This window comes from Sinocyclocheilus rhinocerous, unplaced genomic scaffold (genome assembly GCF_001515625.1).
Source record: "Sinocyclocheilus rhinocerous isolate Xijiao unplaced genomic scaffold, SAMN03320098_v1.1 scaffold504, whole genome shotgun sequence".
NCBI lineage: Eukaryota > Metazoa > Chordata > Actinopteri > Cypriniformes > Cyprinidae > Sinocyclocheilus > Sinocyclocheilus rhinocerous.
This window is the reverse complement of record NW_015645076.1, coordinates 1,968,192-1,987,101: the sequence shown is the minus strand read 5'-3', so window position 1 is coordinate 1,987,101 and position 18,910 is coordinate 1,968,192. Positions and strand designations below refer to the sequence as shown.

At 36.2% G+C, this 18,910-nt stretch overlaps 1 protein-coding gene across 13 annotated transcripts in view; it reads left to right on the top strand.

The window, feature by feature from the left end:
- LOC107705592 (dedicator of cytokinesis protein 9-like) overlaps positions 1-18,910 on the top strand; it is an 84,784-nt gene that overhangs the window by 61,833 nt on the left and 4,041 nt on the right. For 4 of the 13 annotated variants that reach the window (XM_016508950.1, XM_016508943.1, XM_016508951.1 and 1 more), the window contains exons 30-52: positions 892-1,003; positions 1,230-1,271; positions 1,827-2,005; positions 3,040-3,147; positions 3,250-3,361; positions 3,472-3,590; positions 4,771-4,885; positions 4,970-5,036; positions 5,143-5,190; positions 7,394-7,530; positions 7,996-8,102; positions 8,196-8,333; positions 8,895-9,077; positions 9,323-9,436; positions 9,899-10,114; positions 10,364-10,421; positions 11,092-11,198; positions 11,708-11,830; positions 11,943-12,056; positions 13,309-13,314; positions 14,109-14,255; positions 15,732-15,942; positions 17,508-17,698. In XM_016508950.1, the coding sequence (XP_016364436.1) occupies positions 892-1,003; positions 1,230-1,271; positions 1,827-2,005; positions 3,040-3,147; positions 3,250-3,361; positions 3,472-3,590; positions 4,771-4,885; positions 4,970-5,036; positions 5,143-5,190; positions 7,394-7,530; positions 7,996-8,102; positions 8,196-8,333; positions 8,895-9,077; positions 9,323-9,436; positions 9,899-10,114; positions 10,364-10,421; positions 11,092-11,198; positions 11,708-11,830; positions 11,943-12,056; positions 13,309-13,314; positions 14,109-14,255; positions 15,732-15,942; positions 17,508-17,698 (2,754 nt within the window). The remainder of the gene's footprint in view (positions 1-891; positions 1,004-1,229; positions 1,272-1,826; positions 2,006-3,039; positions 3,148-3,249; positions 3,362-3,471; positions 3,591-4,770; positions 4,886-4,969; positions 5,037-5,142; positions 5,191-7,393; positions 7,531-7,995; positions 8,103-8,195; positions 8,334-8,894; positions 9,078-9,322; positions 9,437-9,898; positions 10,115-10,363; positions 10,422-11,091; positions 11,199-11,707; positions 11,831-11,942; positions 12,057-13,308; positions 13,315-14,108; positions 14,256-15,731; positions 15,943-17,507; positions 17,699-18,910) is intronic. The other 9 variants (XM_016508956.1, XM_016508952.1, XM_016508953.1 and 6 more) reach the window with 6 other exon arrangements.

Genomic DNA, 18,910 nt, shown 5'->3' with positions numbered 1-18,910 from the left:
CTGAATTCACCCTCTTTACTCATCTTTACCAATCATTTGCTTATGTTTTTGCAGTACCCAATATAAAGTTGAGACTATTCATCATTTATAAATGGACTTTTAGCTACTGTAACAACGTTTGTCGAAAAGGTGGTTAGTTAAGTTTTGATAAATGCTTGCTAAACACAAAAAGTGCATGATTATATGAACTAAAAGTTTAATGAAATTTATAATCATTTTAATTTACATGAATTAATGATCTGTTAATCATTAGATAATGTTTCATACGTTTATTATTAGTAGTAAACATTTACAAGCACATTATCTCATGTTTCTAGCTATTTGAATGTATATTAACTAATGATCTGTTAAGCATTATATAATGCTTGTTAATGATTTATTAATGAGTTATTATATATTTATTATAAAATGTTAGCTATAATATAATATAATATAAGAGGTTTGGGGTCTGTAAGATTTTTTTAATGTTTTTGAAAGAAATCTCTTACACCAAGGATGCATTTTTTAATCAAAAATATATTAAAATAGTCATATTTAAAATATTGTTACAATTTAAAATAACTGTTTTCTATTTTAATATATTTTGGTGGCAAGCAACACAGAATTTTCAGCAGCCATTACTCCAGTCTTCTGTGTCACATGATCCTTCAGAAATCATTCTGATTTGGTGCTCATTATCATTATCAGTGTTGATTATCAACAGTTGCTCTGCTTAATATTTTTGTGAAAGCCATGATATATATTTTTTAGGATTCTTTGATAAATAGAAAGTTCAAAAGCATTTATTTGAAATAAAAATCTTTTGTAAAATTATAAATGTTTTTGCTTTTGATCAATTTAATGCAAACTATAATATAATATAATAATATCGTGTCTCTTTGTGTCTTGCAGACGTTGTATGAGTTTAAGTTTGAGTTTCTGCGGGTGGTGTGTAATCATGAACACTACGTCCCCCTCAATCTGCCCATGCCTTTTGGGAAGGGCCGCATTCAGAGGTTTCAAGGTAAACATACAGCAGTATTCTACGGCACACTGTTGTTGAAATAGTCTAAGGAATTGTCTCGTGTCTCTCTTGAAAGGTTAAGTTGTTCATCAGGAGTAATATATTTAATTGAATTCTTCTTTCCTTTCTTTGTGGCTTCTGTCCTTTGAGCATTCTGTACCTGTTGCTCATATGATTGTCTTCTGCTGTGCCTTTCCACTGTTTCTTCTTTATCTGTGTGTGCTAGCTTTTCTGTGTCACATTAAGGAGACTCATGCCAGAAGTGTAGGTGAGCAGTCCTGCTTGCCAGGCACTGAACAATGTTCATGTGTTTAATCTTAATGACACAGTCCATGTCTCTCTTCAGTGTCATAACTGCCATGATGGTTTCATTCCTGATGTGGAATGGACCTACTCCAGTCTGTCTTACATATGTTGATGTGCAATATAAGCTAATTCATTCATGAGTCTAGATGTTTGATTAGGTGTTTAAAACTGTTCTATTTACCTTTGTTTTGTAATAACTGTCCATGAACTGGCTGTTGAGTCTGCCTGTGAAATCATCTTGTGTATGTGTGATTATTGTGATTTGCTGTATCAGTGAAATTGTAATGTAAAGTGCATCATTTTCAAATCATTGCATTTGGTTTTATTATAAAAAGCTGTAGAACTGTTTTTGTTTAAGGCATTGTTAAATACAAAGCAGCAACTATTTTTCTTTCATCTTTTAAGCAGGATATTTGAGCTGAAACTTTCAAACACAGTTTTAAATTAGCTGGTGGTTACATTCAGTGTTTGTGGTGTGATGTCTTTCTTTTTCTTTCTTTTCTCTGTGTCCTCATAGATCTACAGTTGGACTATTCACTGACGGATGATTTCTGCAGGAATCACTTCCTAGTGGGTTTGTTATTGAGGGAGGTGTGTGGGGCTCTTCAGGAGTTTGGGGAAGTCCGTCAGATCGCCATTCAGGTTCTCAAGAGTCTGATGATCAAACACACATTTGACGATCGCTATGCCTCAAAGGTCAGTGCCCAGTTGCACCAAACCCCTCAAGTTAAGAAAAAGAACTGATTTAAAATTAAGGGTGTTTGCATTAAGGGTTTTCTTAATTTTGTAACTGCCTTAGCAACTTACAGTGGTTTAACAAATAAATATGTATTATATAACATTAATATATAGTAGGTGGAAACATGATTAGGAGAAACCGTAACATGCGGTATGGAAGCCCTGCCTTTCAGTTAAAAGAGGCAATAAACTTTTTGATAGAGGCACTGACTGTGTTTTTTTATTTTTACTCTAGAATGTACATGCCCATTTTGTTGGACAGCCTGAGAAATTTAGTTTTAAACATGATTTGAGCTTTAAAGGCAAATTTTACTTCTGATTTAACTATATATTATCAATCAAAAGTCTGGGGTCACTACATTTTTTATGTGTTTGAAAGAAATCTCTTATGCTCACCTAGGCTGAATTAATTTAATTAAAAATACAGTAAAAACATTAATATTCTGGAATATTATTGGAATTTAAAATAACTGTTTTCTATTTTTATACATTCTAAAATTTAATTAATGAATTTTCAGTCATTACTTCAGTCTTCAGTGTCACATGAACGTTCAGAAATCATTCTAATATGCTGATCTGATGCTCAAGAAACATTTATTATTATCAATGTTGAAAATGGTTGTTCTGCTTAATATTATTGTGGAAACTGTGATACATTGTTTTTCAGGATTCTTTGATGAAAACACAAATAGAATTCTTTTGTAACAATGTAATAGTCACCTTTGATTATTTAATGTGTTCCTACTGAATAAAAGTATTAATTTCTTAGAAAAAAAAGAACCCAAAATTTTGAATGGTAGTGTATTGACCATAATCTTATTTTGTATATTTTGTCCTTTCCCAGTTCAAGTACATAGGGGCTGTACTTGTATGCCAGTTGCCTATTTAAAAAACAGTGCCTGGAAGCACTTTCAAGATTACCACGGGGTGAATAGACGTGCCTTAAACAGACATTGATTTTAACCTGTAAATATCTGTGTATGTGTGCACAGAGTCAGCAGGCCAGGTTGGCGACACTCTATCTACCCTTGTTTGGGTTGCTGCAGGAGAACGTTCACAGATTAAATGTGAGAGACACGTTTAATTTTAACACCAACCAGGTGAATCATCTTGTGTACTTTTTCTCTTTCTCATCAGTCTATTATTCACAACTTGAGCAACCCTTATATTTCACATGCCATCTCTCTGCTATTTCTCCTCAGAATGGGCGAGATGAACATCTTGCCAGCATCTCTACAGTAACACCCCAAAAGCCTGTTGGTAACCTTGACAACAGCCTTCATAAAGATGTATTTGGGGTCATCTCAGGAACTGGTGAGTGATGAGCAAATCAAAACCTACCAGCAACTCAGGCCTTTCACCTTCTAGCATTAGTGATGAATAAATGATATTAGTTATATGAATTAAGTTTATTCTGTGTGTAGCCTCTCCTCACACCTCTACGCCTAACATTGGCTCTGTGCGCCACGCTGACTCTCGAGGTTCTCTGGTCAGCACAGACTCAGGAAACAGCATCCCTGAGAAGACCAGCTCTCTCGATAAGGTGAAGTAGAATAACTGATGGTGTCCATCAGGCCCAAAATAATCTCTTATCTGCCTCGTTTAAATAGAATCTCCTGCTTTCATAATTTGCATTGTGAAAAGCGCTTTACAAAATTAAATTTGACTTGACTTTGTCTTTGTCTTTTAAAAACCATGTTAAATGGAGGTATTAAATGTTCAGGGGGAGTTCCTTCCTCCTCCACATGTGCTCAGGGCGCCTTTAACTGGAGCTGTGATGTAGAGGTCTGCGCGGGACTGTTTTTTTAGTCCCGCTCCCACCTGCTCCCGCAAGGTTCTATTCCGCACCCACCTGCTCCCGCTATATATTCTAAATAAATACCACATCTGTCATTTAAAATTATAGGCTAAGCAAAATATAAACAAAACCGAGTTGAACGTCCTTCAAGGACAGCGCATCCACACTTTGCTCCATCCTTATTCTGCTCTCTCACTCATCGACAACCTGTCTGTTCTGTCTGAGGGCCGTATATTTACCACAGGTACAGCCTGCTCTGAGCATCGTTATGCACATGCTGCACACAGATCCCGCAAATAAAACGCGTGACGTTTAAAAAAACGCAAAAAATCAAGCCGCGGTTCCTGCGGGAGAGCTACGGGAATGCAGACCTCTAAACTGAGCCTCTGTTATTCAGCTGTATTTACAGTAAGGCATGTAGCTGTTGCTAATAAGTTTCCCTTAATCATTCCTAACTCTTATTCTCCCCTCTTACCCTTGACCTCTGACCTCTTAGCCGAAAGAGAGGTTTACACGTAGACACACCCTCACCGTGTTGCCCCTCCCCCTTGAACCAGAGGACTCCGCCCCTCTCAGCCGGGCAGCCAAACGTGTCACAATGGATTTCTCACTGCTTTCAAGCCCCACCCTCGACGATAACGACACTAACAGAATTACTGACACCATACAAGTAGAGCAGCCCTAGAGTGTCCCCATCTGGGGAGTGTGTGTGCTTTAGACATCATGAGGGTGTTGCATGTCTATCTCATATTGTATTTTTCCAGCTCTGTGCATTTGGTGGGGTGTTTTCTGCTCATTTAAAGTCATTTAGGGATGGGCTGTGAAGCTTCTGATGGCCCGCAGTGTGCTGTGATGTGATATTTTGATGTGTCTTCCATTATATACTTTATGCTTCTGTGTGTGTGTGTGTGTGTGTGCACGATAGACCCAATCAGCCTCCGCTCTTGGTAGCTCTATGCTGCGCTGTGATAAATTGGACAGAGAAGAAATCAAAAACCTGCTCATGTGTTTCCTCCATGTTTTAAAGAGCATGTCTGAAGGTAAGAACATGCACACATGACTTTAATTTTCAAGGTCCACGTGCCTTTGCTCATGAATGTGCTCACTTTTGATTATTTTTCTAGATGCCTTATTTACATACTGGAACAAAGCCACAACCTCTGAGCTGATGGACTTTTTCACGTTAGTAGAGTAAGTCATCTAGACTGGTACTAATCACATCAGAGCATCAGAGTACTGAGGTCCTGTAACTTAATACTGAGCACTCAGTTCATTTCTCTCTCTTTCTCACGCACAGAGTGTGTCTGCATCAGTTCAGGTATATGGGGAAGAGATTCATTGCAAGGTAAAAATATTTTGCTCCTAACAGTCTAAGAATTCTTAGAAGTCTAAGAATTTTTGTTGCTAAATTATACGTATATATTTTTGTGGGAAATATAGGACCATAAATTACTCATATTTATGTTAAACAGGATATTTATGCCAAAACATAAGAAAAAAAATAAGTATCCTAATTAGGACTTTCAATTTAATTTTGTGGAAAATCTGGGAACATTAAGGCTAAGTAAACATATTTTTGTTCAACAGGATATTTATGCCAAAACATTACAAAAATGTATCCTACCTGGACTGTCAATCTAATGCATCAATTTTGAACAGTTATTTATTTAAAAATAGTACATAATTTTATTATTAATTAAAATTATATTAACTATATTATATTAATAATCAAATAATATTACAATATTTTTATTCAAAACGTATTGAATAAATGTCTATTATATATATATATATATATATGATACATTTATTCAATATATTATATTTATATGTTATTTATATGTATTTATTCACTGGTGCCTTATTTTAATACTAAAGAAGGTTTTTTATATAGTTTTATTGTTATGTATTGTTTTATTGTATATTTTCTTGTCATTGCTTGTTTTGTGGATATTGCTTTGAAATATTACATGTAAACACAATCATGCCAGTAAGGTGATTTAAATTTTAAAGAATTAATTACTTCAGGTCAGTGCTAGACTTAAGATTAGTGAAAACGAAAAAAACACAAACAATATATTTACTTGTAAAGTCACTTTTTTCCAGTGTCTGTTCAAAGATTTCTTTGTCTGCCACTACAATGTAGCCTAATGTATTTGATATTCCTCATTTTATGGTAATAATTAGTAATGATCAGTAAAATGTATTGATAAATGTGATTCATTGTGATTCCTTTTTATTAATGATCAGTTCATTTATTTAAAAAATGAATTATCTGGATGTCATGAATAATGAATTCACTTACATTTTTTTAATCAGTTGATAGCACTAGTTCTAATTTTATTACAAATGATTTTACCAGTTCTCATCTGTAAAACCAGACATACAAACACAAGCACAAGACCACCACTGCTATCTCATATCTACCGTCTCTCTCTTGCCTTTCACATGCACTCACACATACATGCATACACGGCATCAAATCCTACACTGCCTTGAATGACGCTACTCCTTTATGTGTGTATATGTTTTATTGGTTGAAATGCTGGCGAGGGTTCAGTTAGTCAGTGATACTGTAGCATCCTGGCACCCCTGAACTGGGTAAGAGCTGTTGTGTGCTTTTGAGTGGCCTTCACTAACAGCATGCTGATTCATTCAACTAACTCACTGCTCTGTGTGTATGTGTGCTGAGACATTTCTACATTCATGCTTTCTCGATAGTCTAAGAGCAGAAGGTTTTGTGGTATCCCATTTAGATATTTATCACCTGCATGTGTCCATTCAACACATGAAGTACAATAATATGCTCACTCCAGTGTGCACATCATCACATGTCCTGCTCTTTGTCCAGTGGATAACCAGTCACATGACTAATGGATGCCAACATTTAATGCACTGTATTAACACCTTTTATAAACCATCTGCAACATCATATTGGTTTATGAGCAGTAATACAGGTTCAACTTTGTGGCTTATCATTTATATAATATGATGTAAGAAATATACAGTGTCAGAAATAGAGCAGAAGTCAACCATAGTGAATGCAGGTGTTTTAAAGGGGTCATATCATGAGAAATCAAGTTACTCATTTCATGTTCAAAGAAGCCTTTGTCATAAGTCTTACGGGTACACTACCATTCAAAAATATTAAGCAGCACAACTGTTTTTAACTGTTTTGATAATAAAAAGAAATGTCACAAGCTCCAAATCAGATTTCTGAAGATATATGAAGTACAGTATTATGTGACTCTGAGGACTGGAGTAATAGCTGCTAGAAGTTTAGCTTTGTCGTCATTTGAATAAATTACATTTTATAATATTTTAACATACAAAACAGTTTTAAATTGTTTATGAACCCCAAATTTTGAAAAAATATGGCAAGAAAAAAAAGGCAATCGTTAGAGAGAGGGTGGCACGAGGTCTAAAATAACATTATAAGCGGACCTCATAAGATCTATGACATGACTCCTACATATTTGCATTTTTATACTGTATGTATATGATTGACAGCTCAGCAGACCTCTAATAAAGGCTTTGTTTTCCCTCAGAAGCCAGGATGGGGTGGGGTTTATGGCTACGGACAGGAAGTCGTTGACTCTTCCTGTTTCTCGTAACAGAGGGGGCGTCATGCACACACGCTTACAACAGCTGGGCAGCCTGGAGAACGCACACACTTTCAACCACAGTAAGACACATTAACACTTATTCATTCATTACTCCTCATCCTTCACAACCTCTCTAAGATGAACATTTAGAAGAATTGATTGTGCTTTGACAATCATGAAAGTTACACTGTGTGTGTATGTTTCAGTCTGAGAATTTGTTCTTGGGATCTTTGTTGGCTAACCGGTAAGAACTTCTTGAGTTTCAAGGGGACCAAAAAGCATAGTGCTATGCATATTCTACATGTCATCCTTTGCGCCGTTTTGGCACATCTTCAATGCAGATTGAATTAAGTGTTGTAGTCCAGTGGTTTTTTAATCCTGGTTCTGAAATACTCTAACAGTCTTCCAGGACCAGGCTTGAGAACCACTGATGTAGTCCGACCAGAGAGAGCAAAGCAATACTGAGAGGCCAAAGCAGCTTATCTCACTTCTGTTCAGTTTAGTTATTAAATGATATGATCTTTCTTTTCCTCTTTCTCCTCCAGCGTATTGCCATGGTGATGCTGACGCGTGTCTCCTGGAGGCTAACGTCTCAACGGAGGTGTGCTTGACTGTGCTGGACACACTCATTGTTTTCATTATGGGCTTTAAGGTACAGACAACAAGTGGAAGTGTGTGTTTATTAGTACAAGTCAAAGTTCAGTTCTTCCTTGAAGCGCTCTCATATTAAACCATGTATCTACAGACTCAGCTGTGTGCAGATTTGGGTCATAACCCACTGATGAAGAAGGTTTTCCAGGTGCACCTCTGTTTCCTTCAGATCCCCCAGTCAGAGACGGCACTGAATCAGGTCTTCACCTCCCTACGTTCCTTCATTTACAAGGTAACCACAGTAGCCACTTTCACTGTTGATTCATGGGATATGACAGAAGAAAATCCTCAAAAAAGACCCTTTTCAATACAAAGACGTGCAGAACATCCTGAGACCACAAATAATGCACCGAAATCAGACAGTTAGAAAAGGTTTATTTAGGGATCAAACAAGCAAACTAGTTAGCAAAGTACAATATTTTCTGATATATTTTCTCACCAGCCCCTTAGTTCACCCAAAAATGAAAATTCTGCCATAATTTACTTACCCTCAAGTTGTTCCAAACCTGCATGAGATTCTTTCTTCTGTTGAGCACAAAAGAAGATATTTTGAAGAATGTTGGTATCCAAACATTTGCTGGTAGCCATTGACTTCCATAGTAGGAAAAAAAATACTGTGGAAGTCAATGGCTATATTCATTAAAATATCACAGTCGATTTACACTTCCCACCATTGAATTTAGTTTTGAGATCACATAATTGGGTAATTAAATGTCCAACATAAGTGTACACATGATGAACACGTAATTGTGTTGTTCATCCAACTCTCCATGTGTTTTTCTGTCTTTCTCAGTTTCCCTGTACGTTTTATGACGGACGGGCGGATATGTGTGCCTGTTTGTGCTATGAGATCCTGAAGTGCTGTAATTCCAAACTGAGCTCCATACGCAGTGATGCCGCCCACCTGCTCTATTTCCTCATGAAGAGCAACTTTGAGTACAATGGCAGGAAGTCCTTTGTCCGCACACACCTGCAGGCAAGAGAGGGATAAGAGGGTAATGGGGGGGTCGAATAAACACCAAAAGTGTCCATCAAGTTTGATGAGGCCCCCTAGTGGGTCCCGGGCCCCCTGGTTGAGAACCACTGATCTAGAGAGCCCTTTTGCAACCTAGAGTCCATACTGGCCCTTTTTTTTTAACTTGAAAAACACAATCTGTGAAATTGTGAAAACACAATCTGGCTTAAATACCTGGCGATTTATTTGTAAAAAAATTTTCTCAGGTGGTGATTGCGGTGAGTCAGCTGATTGCTGATGTCATTGGGATTGGAGGGACACGGTTCCAACAATCACTGTCCATCATTAATAATTGTGCCAACAGTGATAAAACTGTAAAGGTAAAATTAGAAATTTCCATTTATACAGTATATACAAAATACATATTATTATACTTTAGGTTGCTTTCTGACTAAATGCTGGAATACCCTACACAACTTTTAATGTCTGAACAGATTACTAAGCATCATCACTTGCAGATTTTATCCTCTGAAATCATAGGTGATTTTCAATGAATTTGGTCAAACTTGAGTGCCCAAAATCTAAACACTGGCGATGACGTTCATCAACTAACATCAACTCCAGACAGAAAGCTGTGGCAAAAATCTGGGCAAAAGTTATGTAGTGTATTCCATCCTTAAGAAAGCATCTACTAAAAACATAAATGCTAACCATAAATATGGATGTCAGAGTAACATTGAAATTCAAGTAGATTACCAGCTTTTCATATTCAAATCACATGTTTATGTCACATCAGACATCACTGTTTGCCTATCCTGCACTCTCTCTTCCTGTTCCTCTAGCACACTACTTTCCCCTCGGATGTGAAGGACCTGACCAAGCGGATCCGGACGGTACTGATGGCCACTGAGCAGATGAAGGAACATGAAAAAGACCCAGAGATGCTGGTGGACCTGCAGTACAGCCTGGCCAAATCCTACACCAGCACCCCTGAGCTGCGCAAAACCTGGTTGGATAGTATGGCCAAAATCCACGTGAAGAATGGAGATCTGTCTGAGGCAAGCTGGCCATGCTATGCTAGCTAATAAATGAAGGGGTCTTTAAAACTAAAACTAAAAAAACGAAATAACTAAATTAGGTTAAACACATCCTGTTACTTATATTTTTTAACTCCTTAATTTTGCTGTTTTTCAGTCAGTATTTGAGTTTAACTGTTTATTCAGCATCAGTTTGTTTGGTGATATAGTAAAACAGTGGTGGATAACGTTACATCAATGACTTCATCAAGGGCTTATTTTTTTCTATAGGCAGCGATGTGTTACGTGCATGTGGCAGCACTTGTGGCTGAGTACCTGAAGAGGAAAGGTGAGAAGTCCACTAGGGGGCACAGTAAATATAGTTTGCAATGTAGTTTGGGGTCAGAAATGAACTTTTTTTAATCAAGATGCAAAATTTGCCCCCTGGAATGGATATGTGCATTATTGCACACAGTTTGTGATCTATTTATGTAAATTACTTTACATTTTGAACAAATGTGGCTTGTGAAAGCAAGCATTAAATACAGAAGTAACAATGCATGAGATACAAAGTAATAAATCTTAAAAAAAGCTTTTTTGGCTGGCTTATCAAATATGTTTTGAAAGCTTTGATAATTTTCTTTCCATGCTTGCATGCACACACACACACACACACACACACACACAAACAAACACAGATTTATAAAGGCATCTTGTTCAAGGTTCATCTGTATTTTGCAATCTGGAGTTTTCTGAATTTCTTTTACAGGAGGTAATCTCTATGTGTGATAACAGCACTATTAATGCAGGGTCAGGAAAATGAACACATGTATGCACAAAAACACACACATTCACATATTATGCAGTGTGAACATTATTTACAAAGGAGATCGGTTCTTGAGGTGTGATGTTTGCCTTAATGTCTAGTGTGTGTCCAAATGCCTGATTTTTTGTAAAGATTTTGCATTTTATTGAACCTGCTTTCACCTGTTCTGCTTACTATTCCTTCTCCTTGGCAGGAATGTTCCGGCAGGGCTGCTCAGCATTTTGTGTGATCACACCCAACATTGATGAAGAGGCAGCCATGATGGAGGATGTGGGCATGCAGGACGTTCACTTCAATGAGGTTCAGACCAGCTCGCTCCTGAACACATTTATATATAGCCACATTCATGAGTCGCAGCCTCTTAATCCTGCCACTCTTTTATATACTGACTCTGCATCAGCACTGGAATGAATTCAAAACTGTCTTTTATAACGTCAGTAATAATCCATGGTAGAAAATGTTCTGATTTCTTATCTAATCAGTATCAATTGCCCCTTTCCAGTGGGTGTGTTAGTAAAGAAAGTCCAGATAATGAGCCCTGATTAGACCTGAGAGTCCCTCATCACTGTGAATAATCAGTTTGCGTGTTTAATGAACTCTTTGTGTAACATTTACATGTTGTTCAGTGCTTACACTTGTGATAAAAGATCATCTCTGCGGTTGGACTTTGTCCAGTTAGAACAGCAGTTTTGTCTGTAGCACGATTTGTTGAGAGAAGATAAGTTTGCTGTATCTGAATTAATGCATTAATGTTGAAATGCAGTATTGCACATTAATGTATGTTATTACTTATGCATGTCTATCTGCAGGAGGTGCTGATGGAGTTGTTGGAAGCTTGTGCTGATGGTTTATGGAAAGCTGAGCGTTATGAACTTATTTCAGATATCTACAAACTCATCATTCCGATTTATGAACAACGCAGAGACTTTGAGGTGCACATACACTCTTTTTATGTGTCATTGGAAATGCAGCATTAACATTTGCCAGAAATACATTATGTACCATATTTGGACAGTATGAATGTATTTTTGTGCTTTTGTGTAGAAACTGGCCCACCTGTATGACACATTACATCGGGCTTACACTAAAGTGATGGAAGTGATGCATTCTGGGAAGAGGCTACTTGGGACCTTCTTCAGAGTGGCATTTTTCGGCCAGGTAAGACAATGTAATGGTGCAGTGGTTTCAGTTTGTCTAGCTAACACAGACAATTTGACTGAGGATTGAGCTGCACTATAGCAACAATATAACTGCATTTTATTTTAAAGGGGTCAAATCATGAGGTATCAAGCTGAGAAAAAGTTTGGTGTATTATGAAAACATACTTTGACATTTATTATTCAAAACTTCCTCCTCAGTCCAAAAATAATGACCAATGGGACCATCTTTTGAAACTGAGCTGCAAAAATATTGGATGTCTGAAGAAAAAAAATCAAAGCCCCCCAAAATTATATGAGTCCACATTTACACATGAAGAATGCTTATTTGTTTATCAGAAACTTGCCCACAACAATCTTCTTTGTGCACATCAATAGTGAATTTAATGATTTGCGTGCGTAGATTACATACAAAGTCAATGCAAAGACGCGAATAGACGAGAATTCACGCTGGGCAACACGATTGCCTCCGATACGCAATATTCTCCTCAAACGCGTCTTTCGCGCAAGTTGAAAAATTTCAACTCGAGCGGGAAATTCGCATGATGCTGTCGCAATCACGTTTGTTTGGACTCTTTGTGTTTCATCATCGTCTGCCTTAGTCATTCATTTGTTGTCACCAACACTAATTATGTTCAGCTGTGCACACATCAATCGCCATCATTATCATTATATAGGTTCAGTTCTGTTTCAGTCTAGTTGTCCGGTGTGGTCTATCTTGGTTGTGTTGTATGTTGCTCTATTCATGTTGGATTACCTGTTGGATTTATTAAATATTACCTATTTGCCTTCATCTTCATCTTCGTATGTGTTTATACAACGACCCACGTGACAGACACATTATCGCGCAAGCCAATAAGCAAAGAGGTTATTGACATGTCCGGTTGTATGAGAATATGGAGGAGAGCACGAGTGACTCGAAAAACATCTTGCGAGTAAAGCGATGCAAATATTCGCTTCGCTTTTGGTGTGCACACAACATAAGTGTTATGGAGAAGGTGGAAAATGGTCACCAAAAAAAACAAATTTTGAGTGTTTTAGGCAGAAAATAAACTTGTAAAAATTACACACATTAAAATTAAAATTGTATAATAAAAATGTATGATATGACCTCTTTAAAAATGGAAAGGAGACATTCCTGTATGCATGATAATATACCCTGCATGATAGCCAAAGTCAAAGTACCCTGCATGACAGCCAAAGTCTGTGGGTCTCGGTTAATCAATCTTTTCTGCTCTCTTTTCTTTCCTAAGGCTGCGGTAAGTGTTGTTGTGAACTGTGTGTGTGTGTGTGTGTGTGTGTGTGTGTGTGTGTGTGCTTTCTTACTCATTCTCAGGCAAGTTTTGTTTTGACCATAATAGTCTCACTAAACAACTGCTTGTTTGTCTGCTTGCATAATGCCTTTGGATTAGAAAGAGCTTTTTTTCCGTGTGCTGCTAGCGTCCTTCATGAATCTTTAAATGCATACATCCTCTCATCTGTACATCCTGTCATTTCTTCATCCCAGTTGAGATAGACAGCACTCTGACTCTTTGTTTACTGTGGAAGCCATTTTTAAATGGGTTTGGACCATAAAAATGAGCTAGGCAACACTTAGAGAGCTCTTTCGCTATACACTGTGCCCATTAACCTCACAGAAGCCATGAGATTTTATGGTTTGAGCTGTTTCAACAAAAACACAGTGAAAGCTTTGTGTGCTGCATAAGTGCTGATGTCTCAAAAGTGTCTATGTTGGACTACAGAGAATAAAAGATATCACTGATTATATAAAGATAACATGAATTCTATGATGTGCAGGAGACAAGATATTGATAGTCTGAGCTCTGCCGTGGCGTGTTATCAAGTTTACTTTGAAATCCTGAATATGTTGGAGGTTTTTAAGACAATATAAATATCAAAGAGTGTGTTTATCAGTCATAACTCTTCATTTCCACCTGTGTGATGTAGAGGTTTGTTGATTATGGGATTGAAACCAGATTTTGTTGGCTGTACATTAACAACACCAACAGTGTATGGTGCACAAATTGTGATTGAAATGTTGTGTTTGTTTCAGGGTTTCTTTGAAGATGAGGATGGAAAGGAATATATCTATAAAGAACCAAAATTCACTCCTCTCTCAGAGATTTCCCAGCGTCTCCTCAAACTTTACTCGGACAAATTTGGCCAAGAGAATGTCAAAATGATCCAGGACTCTGGCAGGGTGAGAAAATGCATACTCATATTTTTTTCAGTGTTCTGTGACTAGGTAAACGCTCAGACAATCATGTATAATCTAAACACACGTACACAGATTACACTTGTACACATGTACACTTTAAATGAGATGTTTATAGAACTTAAAGTGATAGTTTACCCAAAAATAAAAAAGTTGTCATCATTTACTCACCCTCATGTTGTTGCAAAACTGAATGTCTTACTTTCTTTTGTGTAACATAAAAATGCATACTCATATTTTTTTCAGTGTTCTGTGACTAGGTAAACGCTCAGACAATCATGTATAATCTAAACACACGTACACAGATTACACTTGTACACATGTACACTTTAAATGAGATGTTTATAGAACTTAAAGTGATAGTTTACCCCAAAATAAAAAAGTTGTCATCATTTACTCACCCTCATGTTGTTGCAAAACTGAATGGCTTACTTTCTTTTGTGTAACATAAAAGAAGATATTTTGAGAAATCTCATACAATTGAAGTCAGTGGGCTCAAAGGTTGTTTGGATCCCAACATTCTTTGGCATTTCAATGTTTGGAAGCACATGAGCAAATGAATTTTTATTTTTGGGTGGAGTATCACTTTAAAAATGAAGGCCACACATCACATGGCTTAAATGGTCAAGTTGTTATCACCTAAGTTTTAAAAAAAAATGCAGCAATTTGTTCAGTATTATGTGCTGTATCTAATGCGGGTGTTTTTAAACTCTGCAGAAAAGTTCTTAAATAAATAAATATCATATTTGAGAGCCTGCGGCCTTTAAATATTTGAAAACCTCTCATCTAATGTACGTTTCTATGACAAATGCTTATGTCATAGAGAGCAAAGTGCTTGCTGACGATACCACCATGTGATGTGATGTGATGAATGCTCATCACATGAACACTCATCAGACAAAAAACATGCATGAAATACACACTGACCTCAAGAAATGGAATATGAATAGCATCAAGTTAACAAACAACTTAATTAATTTTGTATGCAACAAAGGAACAAACTCATCATGACATTACAAAACAACAGTGTACTAGTTTAATTTCAGTGTAAATGAAACTGGCAAACAATCAAATTATGTAAGCATATTAAGTATTTAAGCCCTTTTGCATGCAGGAAAATTTTGGCATAGGTTTATCTGCACCAAAAATGAATCCAGGTCACCTGCTATGCTTGTTGGAGTATATATTATAGTATAATAGAAAAGCTGTATCATGATTATCTACTTGATCCTAGAATCAGTTTTACAGTGCATACACAAACACGCACACACACACACACTTACAAGAAGAGCATTACACCATAGATGTGATCAGTTTTGACAACAGACCTCCTGATATGGGGAGTTTCCAGTCACACCTTAACCCCAGTGCACTTACAGACAAGAATTCTGTTTATTCATGTTTTATCAGTATTTTACTGGTCTCCTCCCACTGTTATATATTACGTCTCATCTGTGTCAGGTGAACCCTAAAGATCTGGAGGCAAAGTTTGCCTACATCCAGGTGACGCACGTGACACCGTATCTAGAGGAAAAGGAGCTGGAAGAGAGGAAGACTGACTTTGAGAGAAGCCACAACATTCGCCGTTTTGTGTTCGAGACGCCATTCACAGAGTCAGGGAAGAGGCACGGCGGTGTCGAGGAACAGTGTAAACGAAGGACGGTGCTCACCAGTGAGTGATCACTATAACTGTCACTATCACAGTTACTGTTGTGAATACAAAGAATACATATAACAAAAGAAGTGAACATGTAGATTTCTGTTTTTAGATTACAAAACTTCCGTTAACAATAAAACCCTTATGTCTCTGCTTTTCTGCCATCTGGCCGAACGGTTCTGATCATGGTGAGGAATAGTTCCAGTTGCATTTCCATTTTAGCATGGTTAGCTAACCGTGCTCAGCCATGCTAATGGATCACCTGATGGCTTTCTAGTACTGTAGTACAGTATGTTTTTTTTTGTTGTCCTTTTTAGCTAGCCAGGGAAATTTTCATTTGATGTGATCATTCTCGATATCATGCTCACTCCAAATTTAAATGTATATAAATGCATAGAAATCCGTCACCAATTCTAACATATATTCTACTCCTGATTTCATAGCACTAAATCGGAAAACGAAACTGCAACCAGATCAGTATGATTCAGCATGGTTTAGCAAAGAGTTTAATGTTTTATTAGGCAGACAAGCCTGATAATATATTTTCAAAATTCATTTTAAAACACACTATTTAAAATTGGAAACGGGAATTTTTTTTCTCCAAATTTGATTTGAAAGCACTTTGAGCCACGATACTGTATGTATTCATTATTTTAAAATGTATATATATATATATATATATATATTCAGGATTCACATATGTTATATTATATATATTATTAAAATGTAAATCAACTGTTTTCTATTTTAATATATAAAAATTTTATTTATTTCTTTGATGGCAAAGCTGATTTTTCAGCAGTCATTACTCCAGTCTTCAGTGTCACAGGATCCTTCAGAAATTATTCTAATATGCTGGAGTGGTGCTCAAAATCATTTATTTTATTATCCCTGTTCAAATTGATTTTGCTGCATATATTAGCATCAAAATCTCAGTAGTGATGAATAGCTTTATTCTTTACTATAATCTTTGATCAATTCAATGAATCAATTTATTTAAAAAAAAAAAAACCAACAACCTCTGACCCCGAACTTTTGAAATCATTGGTTTATTGTGTTTATTGTGAGATTTAATGAACATATATCCTTGGCCTCTATACGGTATAATACATTTATTTACCCAGCTATTCCCTGAACACTAATCTTTAATGATTGCATTTTAGTGTGTACTTCCTGTATTAACACTGTACAGTACACCCGGATCTTGAGCTCTGGGCTGCAATTGTTTTCAAAAACAATTAATCAGTCTTTGTCTCAAGTTAAGTGTTGTTAAGTGTTGTAAAAGCAACCAGGAAATTTCAAAGTTGAACCCTGATCTTCATCCTCTGATAAATTTTCAGATCAGATCTGGCCACTGAGGCAGAATGACCTTCTTAGAGAGTGTGTTCTAAATAAACCACTTTTCACAGTTTCAAGGTGTGCCATCTGCACGGAATATAAATCTCGATTACTTCACAAACATGAGTAGATTTCAGCTGGGACCTTAATGTGTTTGTTCTTCTAGCCACTCCTTCTCTAAATGTAGTACTGCATTCACTTAATGTCTATGTGCTCTTTCTTTTCCAATTTCTCTGTTTCAGCTACACACTGTTTCCCATATGTAAAGAAGCGCATAGCAGTGATGTATCAGCACCACACAGACCTGAGTCCCATTGAGGTGGCCATAGATGAGATGAGCGGGAAGGTGGCGGAACTCAGAACCCTCTGTGCAACCAGTGAAGTTGACATGATCCGCCTGCAACTTAAGCTGCAAGGAAGCATTAGTGTACAGGTGTGTGTGTGTGTGTGTGCGTATGTGCGTGCGTGCGTGCGTGCGTGTGTGTGTGTGTGAGACACAAATCTTTGGTCTGTTACAAAAGCGACCTAGCCAACATTTTTAGGCATCATGATGTAGAGCCCTTGACAAAAAACAAGCAATGTTAATAAAAAAGTTATTCTGTGTTATAAGATACTTTGTTTTGTTCAGGCAAAGCATCATCCCGTTTGATCCCAGAATGCACTCCAATGAGCTTAATGAAAAATTACATTGATATTGACATACAAGATCTGTCGTGAGAAAGTTCTGAGAAATGTCAATTATAAAGTAATTGTATTCAGAACATAACAATTATCAATAGAAAAGTTTATTTTGATCAAAATGTGCCATTATAATTAATATCTTATCCAATATTTGTATATGCTTTGTATGTTTATAAAGTCAATAGGTGCAACATGGTAATATTTTAAGGTTGCAGTTAATGAAAGGATAAAATAAAATAATAAAATAAAATAAATCAAGTGGCATGAAAACTGATCCATGGTGACATTTTATTTTTTACCAGCAAAACATCCTATTTTTGATCAGATTTTCTAGAGCTACTATTAAAAAAACATTACAATACATTCAACGGTTTGGGGTCAGTAAGATTTTTATTTTTATTTTTGAAAGAATGCTTTATATTCAGCATGGATAAGAGTAAAGACATTCATGATATTATTTTAAAAAGTTTCAAATAAATGCTGTTCTTTTGAACCTATTGCTGTTCTTTTGATTCTTCTATTAATCAAAGAATCCTGAGATCAAATTTATCATGGTTTCAACAAAAATTATTGCTAACAATACAAAATGATTTCTGGACACCAAATCAGTTTATTAGACTGATTTCTGAAGGATCATGTGACACTGAAGACTGGTGTAATGGCTGTTGAAAATTCAGCTTTGCCATCACATGAATAAATTACATTTTAAAATATATTCAAATTAGTGCTGTCAAACGATTAATCGCTTTTAAAAATAAAAGTTTTTGTTTATATAATATATATGTGTGTGTACTGTGCACAAACATACATGTATATATTTAAAAAATATTTACATATATATATATATATATATATTCATGTATAATTTATATTATATATAAATATAAATATTTTATATATAAACAAAAAATTTTCTTAAATATATTCATGCATGTGTGTGTATTTATATATACATAATAAATAT